At 41.0% G+C, this 16,786-nt stretch overlaps 1 protein-coding gene across 4 annotated transcripts in view; it reads left to right on the top strand.

The window, feature by feature from the left end:
- ndrg2 (NDRG family member 2) overlaps positions 1-9,735 on the top strand; it is a 29,958-nt gene extending 20,223 nt beyond the window's left edge. For all 4 annotated transcript variants that reach the window (XM_042298254.1, XM_042298255.1, XM_042298256.1 and 1 more), the window contains exons 2-16: positions 2,904-2,997; positions 4,691-4,732; positions 4,914-5,019; positions 5,349-5,469; positions 6,123-6,185; positions 6,377-6,437; positions 6,728-6,814; positions 7,537-7,593; positions 7,763-7,866; positions 7,955-7,993; positions 8,146-8,197; positions 8,315-8,362; positions 8,477-8,512; positions 8,749-8,800; positions 8,936-9,735. In XM_042298254.1, coding sequence (XP_042154188.1) covers positions 2,923-2,997; positions 4,691-4,732; positions 4,914-5,019; positions 5,349-5,469; positions 6,123-6,185; positions 6,377-6,437; positions 6,728-6,814; positions 7,537-7,593; positions 7,763-7,866; positions 7,955-7,993; positions 8,146-8,197; positions 8,315-8,362; positions 8,477-8,512; positions 8,749-8,800; positions 8,936-9,099 — 1,107 coding nt within the window. In that variant the 5' untranslated portion in view covers positions 2,904-2,922 and the 3' untranslated portion in view covers positions 9,100-9,735. The remainder of the gene's footprint in view (positions 1-2,903; positions 2,998-4,690; positions 4,733-4,913; positions 5,020-5,348; positions 5,470-6,122; positions 6,186-6,376; positions 6,438-6,727; positions 6,815-7,536; positions 7,594-7,762; positions 7,867-7,954; positions 7,994-8,145; positions 8,198-8,314; positions 8,363-8,476; positions 8,513-8,748; positions 8,801-8,935) is intronic.
- The last annotated feature ends 7,051 nt before the right edge of the window (positions 9,736-16,786 follow it).

Here is a 16,786-nt window from a genome sequence, read left to right as displayed (position 1 = left end):
ATGGCAGCTATTCTGACTACTCCACCGAACAGTGTATGAAAAGCTTGTGTATACACAATTATCCAGTGAGAGTTAATTTCTGGTGCTTAAAAGCTGATTAGCGTGTCAGCCTGCCCATCGCTTCAGGAAATGATAACAGAAGCTAAGCAGCGGTTGAAAAACATCCATAATACCAAGAGGGTATTATGAGAAGGAGAGGGAGAAGGAAAGGGAGATAGGAGGGAGAGAGACTGTGTGTGTGTTGTTTTTCAGCTGGCAACAGTCTCTTAGCCCTCCCCTCTCTCGCTCTCCCTCTCTGTAGTGACATATTCCCTGAGCAGTTTAACAGTTATTACATGCTCTAAAACGCACTGACTCACTGAAAGAGAGAAAGAGAGAGATAGACGGAAAAGGGGGGAGAGAGGTAGAGAGAGTGTGTGTGTTTGAGAGAGGGAGAGAGAAAGGAAGAGAGTTCGTTTGAGAGAGAAGGATAGGGCAAAAGAGAGAGAGGGAAAGGGAGATGGATGTATAGAGGCAGGGAGGGACTTAGGGAGGATTCAAGTTCTATAGCAGGGACTGAGTCGACATGGAGATTATGTGTAATGGAGGGAAGTACAGCATGTGTGAAATGAATTATTTTCTCTGTCCAGTCGATACCCAACTAACAATCCCTAGCAGTAGATAACACATTGTTGCTGATAATTTGCAGAGAGCTGATCTATAGTGCCTTCGGAAAGAATTAATACCCCTTGACTTTTTCCCAAAATGTGTTACGTTACAGCCTTATTCTAAAATTGATTTAAATTAAAAAAAATCCTCAGCAATCTACACACAAACCCCATAATGACAAAGAGCCAAAAGTTTTTTTGAAATTTTTTCAAATGTATTTCAATAAAATACTGAAATACCTTATTTACATAAACATTCAGACATTTTGCTATGAGACAAGAAATTGAGCTCAGGTGCATCCTGTTTCCATTGATCATCCTTGAGATGTTTCTACAACTTGATTGGAGGCCACCTGTGGTAAATTCAATTGATTGAACATGATTTAGAAAGGCACACACCTGTTTATATAAGGTCCCACAGTTGACAGTGCATGTCAGAGCAAAAACCATGTTTTTCAGGAGCAGGGACTAAGAGACTAGTCAGAATCAAGGCAAAGATGAACAGAGCAGAGAGATCCTTGATAAAATAAAAACCTGCTCAGGACCTCAGGCTGGGGGCGAAGGTTCACCTTCCAACAGGACAACAACCCTAAGCGCACAACCAAGACAACACAGGAGTGGCTTCAGGACAAGTCTTTGAATGTCCTTGAGTGGCCCAGCCAGAGCCCGGACTTGAACCCGATCGAACATCTCTGGAGAGACCTGAAAATAGCTGTGCAGCAACACTCCCCATCCAACCTGTCAGAGCTTGAGAGGATCTGCAGAGATGAATGGGAGAAACTTCCCAAATACAGGTGTGCCAAACTTGTAGAGCCATATCCAAGAAGAATCTATGCTGTAATCGCTGCCAAAGGTGCTACAACAAAGTTCTGAGTAAAGGAATACTTATGTAAATATGACTTTTTTTTAAACCTGTTTTTGCTTTGTCATCATGGGGTATTGTGTGTAGATTGATGAGGGGAAAAGGATGTAACGAAACAAAATGTGGAAAAAGTCAAGGGGTCTGAATACTTTCCAACTTTCACATTGTTATTTATAATTATGGTTTGTATTGTGTATAACCCATTGGATTTGATGATTTTCTCTCTGATGGCCAAGTCCTTCCATGTAATGAGTTTGCTGTAATGTGGCCTTTGACATCCAGTCGCTTGCTAGCATGCTAATTAACATGCTGATTTCAGGTTTTCATAATAATGTGCATCTACATTACATTAGCTATGCTAATACTATTACGAAGGGAAAACAGGTTATAGTTTAGTTTTCACCACTATCTCACAATAACAGAGTACAACACTGACAGTGTGTTACAGTCAATATTGCAAGACAAAATGTTTTTTTTATTTTATTTTTTAAATATAACTGGCTGGTTCAGTCTGATATGATGGATGAGTTTCTTATTGTTCTTTTTCTCTGCTTCTGAGGGATATCCTGTTTCTAAATGTCCACAGCCTGACAGAATAAGCTAGATAATTCTAGGGGAGGGATTCTCCACTAGTTAGCCACAAGTTACAATTTCGGACATGGCCGATTTGACACGACCCAATGAAAATAAAAAGTATATGACACAAGTTGATTATGTGGTATTGTCAACCTGAAATATTGATTCTTATATCTAGGATGCTTATATCTGAGATTTAGGAGTATTCAATTATTGTGGAAGGTGTATTTCTAGTGTGTGTGTGTGTGTGTACGTGTGACTGTGTGTCTTTGTCTGTGTGTTACTGATAAGCAATGAAGTCATTTTTTCCAAATTGTGGCACCAAACTCCTTGCCAAGACCACAGCACTCCAATGAGCCTGATAAGACCAAGTTGCTGTGAAGAGAGAAATATACAGGGGGAAGAGAGAAGGAGAGAAATAGAGAGGGGGGAGAGAGAAGGAGAGAAATAGAGAGGGGGGAGAGAGAAGGAGAGAAATAGAGAAGGGGACAGAGACAAACAGAAGGGGGGAGAGTGAAGGAGAGAAATAGAGAGGGGGAGAGAGAAGGAGAGAAATAGAGAAGGGGACAGAGACAAACAGAGAGAAGGGGGGGGGAGAGTGAAGGAAAAAGAGGAAAGGACAGAGGGGACGAGAGAACGACAGATGTGTGCAGACTGTGTGTCGGGGTGACGGCTCTCTGATGACTAATCACAGGCACCCTAGGGGCCACACACACACACACACAGTGTGTGTGTGTGTGTGTCAAACAGAGAGAGAGAGACAGATGCTATAATATTAGATTACATTTTCATGTATACATGTTCATTTATCTTTCTAGGACGTGAACAAGTGACGCCATGACGACTGAGATGCAGGAGATCGCCATTACGGAGGAGAAGCCTTTACTTCCGGGTCAGCCCGATCCTGCAAAGGTCAGTGAGTGTACTTACATACGTAGCCCCTCATCCTGCCTCATCATACATACATGCTGTCACACCCTATCTCCACATGCCACATACATGCATATACTGTATTTTGTGTGTGTTTTTTATTTTTTATTTTTTATTTCACCTTTATTTAACCAGGTAGGCTAGTTGAGAACAAGTTCTCATTTGCAACTGCGACCTGGCCAAGATAAAGCATAGCAGTGTGAGCAGACAACACAGAGTTACACATGGAATAAACAATTAACAAGTCAATAACACAGTAGAAAACAAAGGGGGGAGTCTATATACAATGTGTGCAAAAGGCATGAGGAGGTAGGCGAATAATTACAATTTTGCAGATTAACACTGGAGTGATAAATGATCAGATGGTCATGTACAGGTAGAGATATTGGTGTGCAAAAGAGCAGAAAAGTAAATAAATAAAAACAGTATGGGGATGAGGTAGGTGAAAATGGGTGGGCTATTTACCAATAGACTATGTACAGCAGCAGCGATCGGTTAGCTGCTCAGATAGCTGATGTTTGAAGTTGGTGAGGGAGATAAAAGTCTCCAACTTCAGCGATTTTTGCAATTCGTTCCAGTCACAGGCAGCAGAGTACTGGAACGAAAGGCGGCCAAATGAGGTGTTGGCTTTAGGGATGATCAGTGAGATACACCTGCTGGAGCGCGTGCTACGGATGGGTGTTGCCATCGTGACCAGTGAACTGAGATAAGGCGGAGCTTTACCTAGCATGGACTTGTAGATGACCTGGAGCCAGTGGGTCTGGCGACGAATATGTAATGAGGGCCAGCCGACTAGAGCATACAGGTCGCAGTGGTGGGTGGTATAAGGTGCTTTAGTGACAAAACGGATGGCACTGTGATAGACTGCATCCAGTTTGCTGAGTAGAGTGTTGGAAGCCATTTTGTAGATGACATCGCCGAAGTCGAGGATCGGTAGGATAGTCAGTTTTACTAGGGTAAGCTTGGCGGCGTGAGTGAAGGAGGCTTTGTTGCGGAATAGAAAGCCGACTCTTGATTTGATTTTCGATTGGAGATGTTTGATATGAGTCTGGAAGGAGAGTTTGCAGTCTAGCCAGACACCTAGGTACTTATAGATGTCCACATATTCAAGGTCGGAACCATCCAGGGTGGTGATGCTAGTCGGGCATGCGGGTGCAGGCAGCGATCGGTTGAAAAGCATGCATACATGTGTACATGTATGTGTGTAGTTGCTAGGCTGGCTCAGATATGAGCGCTCGGTTGATGTCACCCTGAGGGTGTGAGAGATGAGGCTCCTCTCTCCCTGATGTTGTTATATACTGCAGAGCTGGAGAGTATGGTTGAGATCTGTACTCTCACTGCTGCCAACTGCAGGCGGTGGACAGTTAGGGGAACTGCAGACTCAAAGGCATATTCAGAAAATGGCTTGTGGTAGTGCTGATCTAGGATCAGGCCCCACCTGTCCATATAATCACAATGAATATAGTAACTGATCCTAAATCAACACTCCCACTGAGTCTTTGTGAATACGGGCTCAGGACTCATGTTAGTGGGTTGATTCTGTGAAATGTCTTTGCCAATGAACAGCTGCACAATTAGCTTCCCAGGGAGGTTCCAGATGTATTTCACTATGGTCTTGTGTGGCCGGAAATGTGTCTTGTTTTGGCTGCTTCATGGTTTCTATCCATCTTCCTAGGATGCTGAGGCTGCAGCTCGAATACTGTTGGACCAGGGCCAGGTAAGGTTGTTTATTTTCTTGTTACTGGACGTACAGTATGTGTGTGCATGAGTCTCGTGTCACGTGAAAGTATGTTTTCTCAACATATATTTGTGTGCGTACGTGTTACACACGTGTATTAGTGCCTGAATGTTCATATGTGCACGTGTATGTAACTCTGTCTCTCTCTGTCATCCTCCAGGAACACAGTATTGAGACACCTCATGGTCTCCTCCACGTGACTCTCCATGGAACCTCTAACACACGCCGTCCCGCCATCCTCACCTTCCACGATGTGGGCCTGGACAGTGAGTCTCTCTCTCTCTCTCTCTCTCTCTACGTCTTAATATTTATCTCTCTCGGCCTTTCTCTTTCATCTCCCTTTTTTTTTGTATACCTTTCCCCGCTCATCCCCTCCAGCAACTTCCCCCCCTTTCATTTTGAGTTTCCCCTTCAGCTCAGCGCCTGCCCTTTCTTCATTTATGCTTTTCATTTATGCTTGTAATTCTCTCACTTTCTCTTTCTCACTCTTGCTTTCTCTCTCTCTCTATTTCTCTTTCTCTCTCCCATTTTCTCTCCCTTTCTCCCTTATCTGTCTCTCTCTCGCTCTTTCTCTCTCTCTCTCCCTCTCTCACAGGTAAAAGCTGCTTCTCTCCTCTGTTTAAATTTGAGGAGATGCAGGAGATAGTGAAAAACTTCACTCTGGTCCACATTGATGCTCCTGGCCAAGAGGAGGGGGCCGCCACCTATCCTATGGGGTATGCATATCATGTGTGTGCGTGCGTGTGTTTGTGTGCGTTAGGGTTGGACTGTATACAGACTTTCATAACTTAATACCGTTCCTGTACCATACTGCTAACAAATGCTAAGAAAGTACTAGGGAATTCCCATAGCGGAAACTAGCTTAATGCTAACAAGCGCAAGCAAATATCAACTAAATGCAAGGACAGACAACCCAGCTCATAATATTATACAGCTGTCTCAAAAGGCTAATCACACTTGATCCTGGAGGGGATTGATTGTCTCTGCTGTTACCATTAAGCTTGATCTTGCAAGCTAGCCACCTATAGCTAGCAAGTTAGCAAACCAAATGCATAGCTGGAGCCCTGAGCTGGAGAAAATGTATTTGGCACATCTTCGATAGCTAGTTAACTTATAAGACGTTTCGCTGGCAAACATTAGTATTGAATTTCAAGTTTAACATGAAACTTCCGTTTGCTCCATGTGATCAAACATCCCATGTGACTGGCTCAATTTATTTAGTATATTTTTGTTGACGGTATTGAAAATCATACCGTCACTATTTCAAGATACCCCGGTATGTACAGTATACCGCCCAAGCCTAGTGTGTGTGTGCGTGTTTGTATTTAAGTGTTCATAATAAACATATGTTCCCGCTCATGTTTTTAAGATACCAGTATCCGTCCATGGAGCAAATTGCAGAGATGATCCCTGCAGTCCTGACATATTTCAAGTGAGTCAGACTTATGTCACCGTCATTACATAATACTCGCTTGTTTTACCAGCATGTCCACTATAAAGCAAAATAGTGTTTTATAACGTAGTTTCAAAAACATCTACTGGAGTCCACAACACTGAAACACAGACATATTGGCACTAATAGAACATCTGTCACTAAGTTTGTTCTCTCGCTCACTGTTCTAGTTTCCGTTCTGTCATCGGAGTTGGAGTGGGAGCTGGGGCGTACATTCTCTCCAGGTTCACAGTGAGTGTCTGATTTCTCCTTGTTATGTTACTGCCCCCTGTATCGGTTTATACAGCTGCCCTGGGAAAAATCACAGTATACCATTCTGTTAGCTTTTGTTAGGCAGTCTCTTGGCAGTCTGTGCATTGGACTAGCGTGGGTTAGCATATATTTGCTATATGGTGCTCTCCACAGTGTATACCAATGCTCGCTTCTTTTTTCAATTTCTACAATTCAACAGTCTCAACATACAATTGACCAATTTTTTTTCTCTCTCTCTCTCTTTCCTTCTCTCTCCTCCGTCCTCTCAGATGATCCACCCAGACTCAGTTGAAGGTCTCGTTCTCGTCAACATTGACCCTCAGGCTAGAGGGTGGATGGACTGGGCTGCCCAGAAGGTTACTGTCTCTTCAATATGCTCACAGATGTAGGATCTTAATTTGAGCCACTTTGCTATAGCAGGAAAATAATTATGCCACAACAGGAAATGTCAAACTGGAAATGACAAACTTTAGCCTTTTGAAAACACAAATTTACTACAAGTTTGCATTTCCTTCCGTGCAGGAAAATTCTCAGCAAAAAAAAGAGTGATTCAATTAAGATCCTACATCTGTATAATACTGGCAACATTAGTATGAAATATTATTATTATTATCATCACTCAGAAGCCTAAAAGATTTTGGACTATATTCATGAGTACTAGCAGCATTTCCATCAATTTGACAATATCAATCCCATATCCTATTCAATATCACCATTACTCTTCTGTGTTGTTGTGTTGACATCTACATTACCATTCAAGTAGATACTCAATTACCAGTACGTATATCCATTACTCTTGATCTAGCAGTTAATAAACAGTCATTACTGTCTCAGACAATGGGATATTTTGACTATGTTGGCAATTTCATAAAGTAACATGTAGATGAGGAAAATAGATAGTGGAATTGTATTCATGGTGGTTTTACTGTATACATGATATTGACTAAGCTGTTATTGATTTGTCCTAACTATACCTCTCTCTCTCTCGCTATTTCTCTATCTATCTCTTTCTCCCTCTCTCTCTCTGTCTCCCTTTATTTCTCAATCTCTCTCTTTCTTTCTTTCTTTCTGTTTCCAGATCACTACCCTGACATCCTCTCTCACAGAGCAGATCTTGAGTCATCTCTTCAGTCAGGTGTGTGTGTGTGTGTGTGTGTGTGTGTGTGTGTGTGTGTGTGTGTGTGTGTGTGTGTGTGTGTGTGTGTTGTATCGTAGACTGGAACCCGATGAGGGTTTATTTAACTATTTTTCTTTATCTTATAAAACTCACATTGTTATTGTATCATTTCTGTCTTGGTTTGTAGGAGGAGATGTCAGCTAACGCAGACCTGGTGAAGTCACACAGAGATCGCATCTCTAAAGCCCCCAACCTGATCAACATCGAGCTTTTCTGGAGGGGCTACAACAGGTACACACAGGCACACACACATGCATGCGTGCACACATACACACTAACAAACCTACAATAGTGTAACCTTTCCTTTCCTTTTTTTCAGCCGTAGGGATCTGATCCTTGACCGTACCAGCAACTTCAAGTAAGCATTTCACCATCAGACCACCTACATCAGCTGTGACGATAGTATACAATAGGTCTCTCACTCTTTCCATTGAATATACCTAAGAGTCTCGCTGTCTCTCTCTATATCTTTGTCTCTCTCTGTCTATCTCTCTCTCTTTTCTTTCTCAGGTGTCCTGTGATGCTGGTGGTCGGGGATCAGGCGCCGTATGAGGAGGCTGCTGTACGTTTTCGGCTTTATATCTTAATGTAGGCCTACCACGTAGGCACCGAACACACCCAGGTGAGGTGAATGTGGTGATGTGGTTTAATTCCAAGTTTTTCCCTCCATGTCCACCAGGTGGAGTGCAACAGCAAACTGGACCCAACAACAACCTCATTCCTCAAGGTACTCAAGCTTTCTTCATCACCCCCTCAGTCATCAAAACAAACCACAGACACAAGCCATTTCCCTCAGACATTCAGTTGCTACTAAACACAAAATTGTCATCTTCTTCTTCAGATGGCAGATGCTGGCGGTCTTCCCCAGCTTACCCAGGTAAGACACATTAAACATGCCAAGTTGTTAAATACATATATTTTTAGTTCACACAAGCTGTGAATTTAACATGTGTTTTGGTGCTAATACAGAAATACAGCACTTATCATGATGAATACAACTAACCATCCAGTAACTATTGTAATTCCTGCATGTCCATGTCATAGTACAAATATAGATTTTATATTACGTATTTTATGGATAAAATCGAATGTACCTTCTGTGTTTACTTAAAGCCCAGCAAATTGACCGAGGCTTTCAAGTACTTCATTCAGGGGATGGGCTACAGTAAGTTTGCCTTAGTTTGTAATATGTGGCTATGATGACCTACTGTGACCTTTGTGCTACTGTCTCTCTGTATCAATCTAATTATCCTCCTTCTCTCACTCTTTTCCACCCTCCCTCTTGCTCCCTCTCCCACAGTGGCATCATCCGTCATGACCCGTCTGTCTCGTTCGCGCACCACCTCGCTGTCTTCCTCTTACTCCATGGAGGGGGAGCGCGAGCGTTCTCGTACCCTGTCTCAGAGCTCTCAGGGTGGGCAGATGCCCCCCAGCCCCTCCCATACCATGGAGGTGTCCTGCTGAAGAGAGAGAGAGAGAGACAGAGAATGAGTGTGTGTGAGAGAGGGGGATGGAGGATGGAATGGAGAGAGAGCGAGGGATGGGCAGAGGACCAGCTGAGAGAGAGAAGGTTTTATGGGAACATGGATGTAAAGGAGAGGTAGAGGGACAGAGGGAGAATGAAAGACAGTTACTTAAACACTGTCATCTATTAATCTCTTCACCCAGACAGCGAAGGGTAAAGGGAATGGATAAACGAAAAACGGGAATGGAAGAAAGGAAGTTTTTAGGAACAAGGGAGGGAATATAAGGAAAAGGGTAGCAAGGAACGTGTGTTTTAGGGGCGTCGGCAGTCCTCTCTCCCCCTCTATCAGAACATCTGTTAGCCAATAGAGCCTATTAACCTAGAGAGTGGAAGTGGCCTGTAGTGATCTCACCTTAGTGTTCACCAGTAGAAATAATTATGATAATGAGAAAGATTATGATGATATTAACACTATTAATAATGACAATGACAATAATGTCATAGAAATATTATTTTAAAAATGATCTTTATTTTTAAAGCATGAAATACAAGGGAAAAAAGACTATAGCAGAAGTACTTCAAATGAAAATGTGTGTCTGTCAACTCTTTTAATAAAACATGTTTGGTCTTTTTCATTTTTTCTTTTTGTAACCTGCCTCAGTGAAGGGTTGAAGTTTCTCATTGGTCACTTGATCCTTAACCATAGCAACGGCCAGTGAGAATCTACTTCCTCCTCGCTGTTGCCAGGTAGATACTTTCTTCCATTGGCCCTGTTTAAAATGTATCTGATTTCAGCTCATGTGAAATTAGATGTTTCCTTTTTCTTTTATATGTGAAGATGAGTTTGTTGGTACATGTGTGTTTGTGATGTAGCTGATGAGGAATAGCAGAGGATGATAATGAAGATGGGGATGGCTGATGAAGAGTGACATTGTATGAGTGAGTGAACTATGCCATTAAATCAGTAACTGTAAATCAGTGCGTCCAATGCTGATGGCAGTTCCAGACTTGACCATCAACAAGGTGACAAATCTGTTGATGTGCCCTTGAGGAAGGCACTTAACCCCTAATTTGCTTCAGGGGCGCTGTACCACTATGGCTGCCCCTGTAAAAAATAACATCTTCTGGGGTCACTGTGCTATGGGGTTTATGATGACATACATTTACCTGCATACATACACTACTAACATACTTGAGTCTTTATCAAAGGGATAAGCTAGCTAATACCTTCTTGGACAAGCATACTATACATGTTTTGTGATCGCTAGATGTAGGCATTGCATAGCCCTAAAGTGATGCACTGATCATGACTGACAGCTGAAAGCACCAATCGCATGTCTGTGTGTCAGATTGACAGCCGAGAACCAATAACATGTCTGAATTTGGAGCTATGAGGGTGCTTTTTGTTCCAGAAGATGTGAGCGGGAATTAATGCTATCTGTAATTCTGTCATGCAGTGGAAGGTACTGGATAGTGTACGTGAACAAGGCAAATTTTAGGTTGTGTGTGTGTGTTTGTTTCTGACTGTGTTTATGTGCAAGTGTGTGTGTGTATTTGAAAGCTCTCATACCTTCTAAGCACAATTTAAGAGGAGAGGTGAGGAAAGGAGAATCCACCCCATGTCCCATTGGACCTTCTTATGATCTAACAATGAACCAGCCCCTTCACTGCCAACAGTGAATAGCCAACTACTACACCCTAAACCTAGAAGCCTGACTGTCCACACTGATTTGACATTTTAGTCATTTAGCAGATGCTCTTATCCAGAGAAATTAGGGTTAAGTGCCTTGCTTAAGGGCACAATAACAGATTTTCAGCTAGCCAGCTACAGGGTTCGAACCAGCAACCTTTCGGTTTCTGGCCCAACGCTCGTAACCACTAGGTTATCTGCCATCCAGCAGTTATACTATAGGAACTGTTCCCTGTGTGTACAAATTTGGGGTGGCAGGTAGCCTAGTGGTTAGAGCGTTGGGCCTGTAAACGAAAGGTTGCTAGATTGAATCCCTGAGCTGACAAGTTATAAATCTGTCTTTCTAACCCTGAGCAAGGCAGTTAACGCACTGTTCCTAGGCCAACATTGTAAATAGGAATTTCTTCTTAACAGCACATCCATGTAGAGCTCAACACTGCCCTGATCTGGATCAATGAACACACTGTTAAAGGCCCCGATTAAAACAGAACACACTTGGAGAGCTGTATGTATGTGTGTGTGTGAGAGAGAGAGTGTGTCTTTTTGGTTTCTGTCGTTGCGTGCAATCATTCATAATGGCGTATGTCGCATTTTGATCACTTTGAACTTTACAAACCTGTTTGGGGTTTGCTTGTTTCTTTCCCATTCTCTTCAGATCTCCTCCCCATACATCACTTTGTTGTAGTAGAGCGGGTTGGATGGTTGATGATATTGAAGAATCCGAGGTTAAGTCGGTTTGATTAGGTGTATTTTGATGATGGTGGTGATATTTCTAGATAATAACAGGAATGTTATATTGATAATGAGGAGAAGGGTGATGAAGACTGAAGAACAGAAGGAATGATAAGGCTCCTCACAGTCTTGTAAGGGAGCCTCTAACAAAAAAAATGAAATAGTTTACCAGGAAAAACTTATTGTTTGAGTTGAGAGTGGGCTAGGGTTGTGTGAATGTACACTTGTCCATTTCTTTTGTGTTTAATCTTGATTTACCTTCAATTATATTATTTTATCTACCTTTACTTTGGACAATTTTGTTTTACTACGTGAAGTGTTAGTTTTTACCGTCCCAGTTAGCTCAAAGGTTAGACAATAGTGTGTTAGTTCTTGTGTAACTTTTTTAGCATTAGCCCAAAAAAAAGGAAGAATAATACCAATAATTAACCTAAAAAAAGTTAAAGAATATCAACATACAATCAAATGTACTTGTGTGGCTAATTGGTCTGTATAATACAATGAACAACCTAAAAAAAATCTATAATATTAAAAGAAGAAAAAAGAATCAATCTTGACTATGTTTTCTTTCTTCATTATTAGTCAAATGGGTCGTATTCAAAATGGCATTGGAGTGAGTTTAAGTACGAGAGAAGATTGGGAATTGCTTGTAAATATATAGATATTAGATATGCACTGAACCAAAATACAAAAGCAACATGCAACAATTTCAAAGATTTTACTCGTATAAGAAAATCAGTCAATAGAAATAAATTCATTAGGCCCTAATCTATGGATTTCACATGACTGGGCAGGGGTGCTGCCATGGCTGGGCCTGGCAGGGTATAGGCCTACCCCCTGTGGAGTCAGGCCTAGCCAATCAGAATGAGTTTTCCCCACAAAAGGGCTTTATTACAGAGAGATATTTGAGAGAAATACATTTTGTGGACCAACACTTTACATGTTGCATTTATATTTTTGCTCAGTATATATGAGTGAATGTCAATTGTATGTATGTTTATGTTCGAGAACAGCTATGACCAAGTCACAGTTTAGCCCTCTTCCGCTGTACTTATCCATATATGGTAACTTTCTGTTGCTCACTTCATTTGGGCTCCCGAGTGGCGCAGTGATCAATACAGACCCTGGTTCGATCCTGGGCTGTATCACAACCGGCCGTGATCGGGAGTCCCATAGTGTGACGCACAATTGGTCCGGGTTAGGGGAGGGTTTGGCCGGGGTAGGCCGTCATTGTAAATAAGAATTTGTTCTTAACTGACTTGCCTAGTTAAACAAAGGTTAAAAAAAAGTCTAATAATTTGCTAACACACTACACACTGCAAATATTGAAATGTGGCCAAGAGTGTGCAAAGCTGTCATCAAGGCAAAGGGTGGCTACTTTGAAGAATCTCAAATATAAAATATATTTTGATTTGTTTCACACTTTTTTGGTTACCACATGATTCCATATCTGTTCTTTCATAGTTGTGATGTCTTCACTATTATTCTACAATATATAAAATAGAAAAATAAAGGAAAACCCTTGAATGAGTAGGTGTGTCCAAATGTTTGACTGGTACTGTATGTATTCAAAATGCATCAAAATCAAATTGTATTTGTCACAAGCCCTTAACCAACAATTACCAAGAAAAATAAGTCTTAAGAATAAATTGAAGTAGAAAAATGAAAAAAAAAAAAAATATGCATAGATAATAAACAGAGTAGCAGCAACGTAAAAATATATATATTTTTTTTTTGGGGGGGGGGGGTTCAATGCAAATAGTCTGGGTAGCCATTTGATTTGATTAGCTGTTCAGGAGTCTTATGGCTTGGGGGTAGAAGCTGTTAAGAAGCCTTTTGGACCTAGACTTGGCGCTCCGGTACTGTGCGGTAGCAGAGAGAACAGTCTATGACTAGGGTGGCTGGAGTCTTTGGCAATTTTTAAGGCCTTCCTCTGACACCGCCTGGTATAGATGTCCTGGATGGCAGGAAACTTGTCCCCAGTGATGTACTAGGCCATATCCACTACCCGCTGTAGTGCCTTGTGGTCGGAGGCTGAGCAGTTGCAATACCAGGCAGTGATGTAACCAGTCAAGATGTTCCCGATGGGGCAGCTGTGGAACTTTTTGAGGATCTGAGGACACTTCCCAAATCTTTTCAGTCTCCTCATGCTCTCTTCATGACTGTCTTGGTGTGTTTGGACCATGATAGTTCGTTGGTGATGTGGACACCAAGGAACTTGAAGCTCTCAATGTCCTCGGCCCTCTTTTTTTCCTGTCGTCCACGATATTCTCCTTTGTCTTGATCACGTTGAGGGAGAGGTTGTTATCCTGGCACCACACTGCCAGGTCTCTGACCTCCTCCCTATACAGCTAGGTCCATAATTATTGGCAGCCTTGATAAAGATTAGCAAAAAAGACTGTATAAAATAAATAATACAAATGCTGTGCTTCAGTATATTGTATGCAAAAAAAAAGGTACATTATATTATTTTATACTAATACAATTCCTCAAATATATTTTGTTTAACAAGTTAAAATAAACTTTTTTTAAAAGATAAGGGGCAAAATTATTGGCAGCCCTGTTTTCCATACTCCAGCACCCTCCCCTTGCGAGGATAATGACAGCTTTTTTCTCAAATGTTTTATGAGATTTCAGAACATGTTGGGAGGGATCTTAGACCATTCTGCCATACAGAATCTTTCCAGATCCTTGATTTGGCTAAAATGTCCTAGTACTTGGTAAAGTTCATAATGTCGTTGACCTTACCTCTTGCACTTAGCCATCCCGGATCCGGGATCGTGAATACAGCCTCAAGCTCATTACCATAACGCAACGTTAACTATTCATGAAAATCGCAAATAAAATGAAATAAATATGCTAGCTCTCAAGCTTAGCCTTTTAACAACACTGTCATCTCAGATTTTCAAAATATGCTTCTCAACCATAGAAAAACAATCATTTGTGTAACAGTAGCTAGCTAGCGTAGCATTTAGCGTTAGCATTAGCGTTAGCATTCAGCAGGCAACATTTTCACAAAAACCAGAAAAGCATTCAAATAAAATCATTTACCTTTGAAGAACTTCAGATGTTTTCAATGAGGAGACTCTGTTAGATAGCAAATGTTCAGTTTTTCCTGAAAGGTTATTTGTTTAGGAGAAATCGCTCTGTTTGGTGCGTCACGTTTGGCTACCAAAAAAACACGAAAAACCAGTCATAAAAACGCCGAACTTTTTTCCAAATTAACTCCATAATATCGACTGAAACATGGCAAACGTTGTTTAGAACCAATCCTCAAGGTGTTTTTCACATATCTCTTCAATGATATATAGTTCGTGGAAGTGTGCTTTCTGTCCTGAATCCCAGGAGAAAATGCCCGCAACTGGAGATTACGCACCAATTTAGACAAAGGACACCGGGCGGACCCATGGAAAATGTAGTCTCTTATGGCCAATCTTCCAATGATATGCCTACAAATACGTAACAATGCTGCAGACATCTTGAAGAAACGACAGAAAGCGCAGGCTCGTTCCTGGTGCATTCACAGCCATATAAGGAGACATTGGAAAACAGAGCTTCAAAAATTCTGCCCATTTCCTGGTTGAAGTTTCATCTTGGTTTCGCCTGTAGCATGAGTTCTGTGGCACTCACAGATAATATATTTGCAGTTTTGGAAACCTTAGAGTGTTTTCTTTCCAAAGCTGCCAATTATATGCATAGTCGAGCATCTTTTCGTGACAAAATATTGCGCTTAAAACGGGCACGTTTTTTTATCCATAAATTAAAAGAGCGCCCCCTATATCCAAGAAGAGGGCCCCAGGACCAGTGGACGCAAAATAGCCCCATAACATCAAAGATCCATCACCATTTTTTTTACTGTAGGTATGAGGTACTTTTCTGCGTACAGTGTTCTTCTTTTTTTCAACACCACACCCACCACTGGTGCGCGTGGCCAAAGAGCTCTATGTTCATGTCATCTGACCATGGCACCTGGTTCCAATCCAAGTGCCAATGTCATTTATCAAAGTCCAGGCAGTGCTATGGTATTGAATCGTAATGTGTATGACAGACACCTACAATTTACAAGTACATTTAATTTAACACATTAAATACATTTAATCAATGTTCTTAATTCTCATATGAATTTAATATAATGATCTTAGATTGGTCTTACCTTCAAAGAAGCCCAAAATGAGGAGACCTTGGGAAAACAATCTTGATTAATTCCATGGAAATACTTGTTACATTAACAAACTGGGCTGTTAATTCAAGCCTTTCATTTTGGTTTCATTATATATTTTATACACTGAGTATACAAACATTAAGAACACCTGCTCTTTCCACGGCATAAACTGACCAGGTGAATCCAGTTGATAGCCATGATCCCTTATTGATGTCGCTTGTTAAATCCAAGTCAATCAGTGTAGATGAACGGGAGGAGACAGGTTAAAGAAGGATTTTTAAGCCTTAAGACAATTGAGACTATAAAAATAACAAAAACAAAAACAGTTTAGCTTGGGCATACTGCATACCACAAACCATGCACAATCTTAAATCGCACAGATTTATATAAACAAGACATTTCAAATGTCCAGTTCTGGTTATGAAAAACACTAATATTGTTCCCTTCTCCAGGTTTTGTGACACTGACATGAATTAACAACATGAATATTGTTTAATAAATGTTTTGAGACAATTTAAACTAAATCTGTCTCGATTAAATGTCCAATGCAGCAATTACTATTATCTCATTACTGGGTAACAATTAATTAAGTACCTTATTGGGATTTTCAACAAAAAAATTCTAAAAGAAACAAAAATTTTAGCGAAGAACAATTTCTCAAGCAAGAACTTTGCTTGGACTGTCTGGCAGTGGTCTGGGTGGGGAGGGGAAAACTGAAAACTAGCTGTTATTGACAGAGAGGTTTGGAACTCACTTTCTCGTTGGTTTATTAACTAATGTACTGCTCCATCCCACCAAAACAGGCAGACATTTCAGACAATCTTTTCAAAGAGCTCTTACACTAAAAGGGCATTATCATAATTTTTAAGTTTTCAAAGTATTATTCTAACCTCATAGTGTGGAAATATATATATATATATATATATATATATATATATATAAACAGGAAAACACGTTTTTGACTGCACTGAGCCGTTTTGACTGTACAGTATTAAGACGCTTCTCCAATAGAAATCCCCAATCACACTTGTAGGCGATGTCATGGTGACGTTGGCTAGCTAAACTCATGCGTAGAAAATGTCATCGGTGCTAATATACTGTA

The sequence above is a fragment of the Oncorhynchus tshawytscha genome, linkage group LG15, assembly GCF_018296145.1.
Source record: "Oncorhynchus tshawytscha isolate Ot180627B linkage group LG15, Otsh_v2.0, whole genome shotgun sequence".
Taxonomy (NCBI): Eukaryota; Metazoa; Chordata; class Actinopteri; order Salmoniformes; family Salmonidae; genus Oncorhynchus; species Oncorhynchus tshawytscha.
The sequence above is the reverse complement of the archived record's forward strand: the minus strand, read 5'-3'. Positions and strand labels throughout refer to the sequence as shown.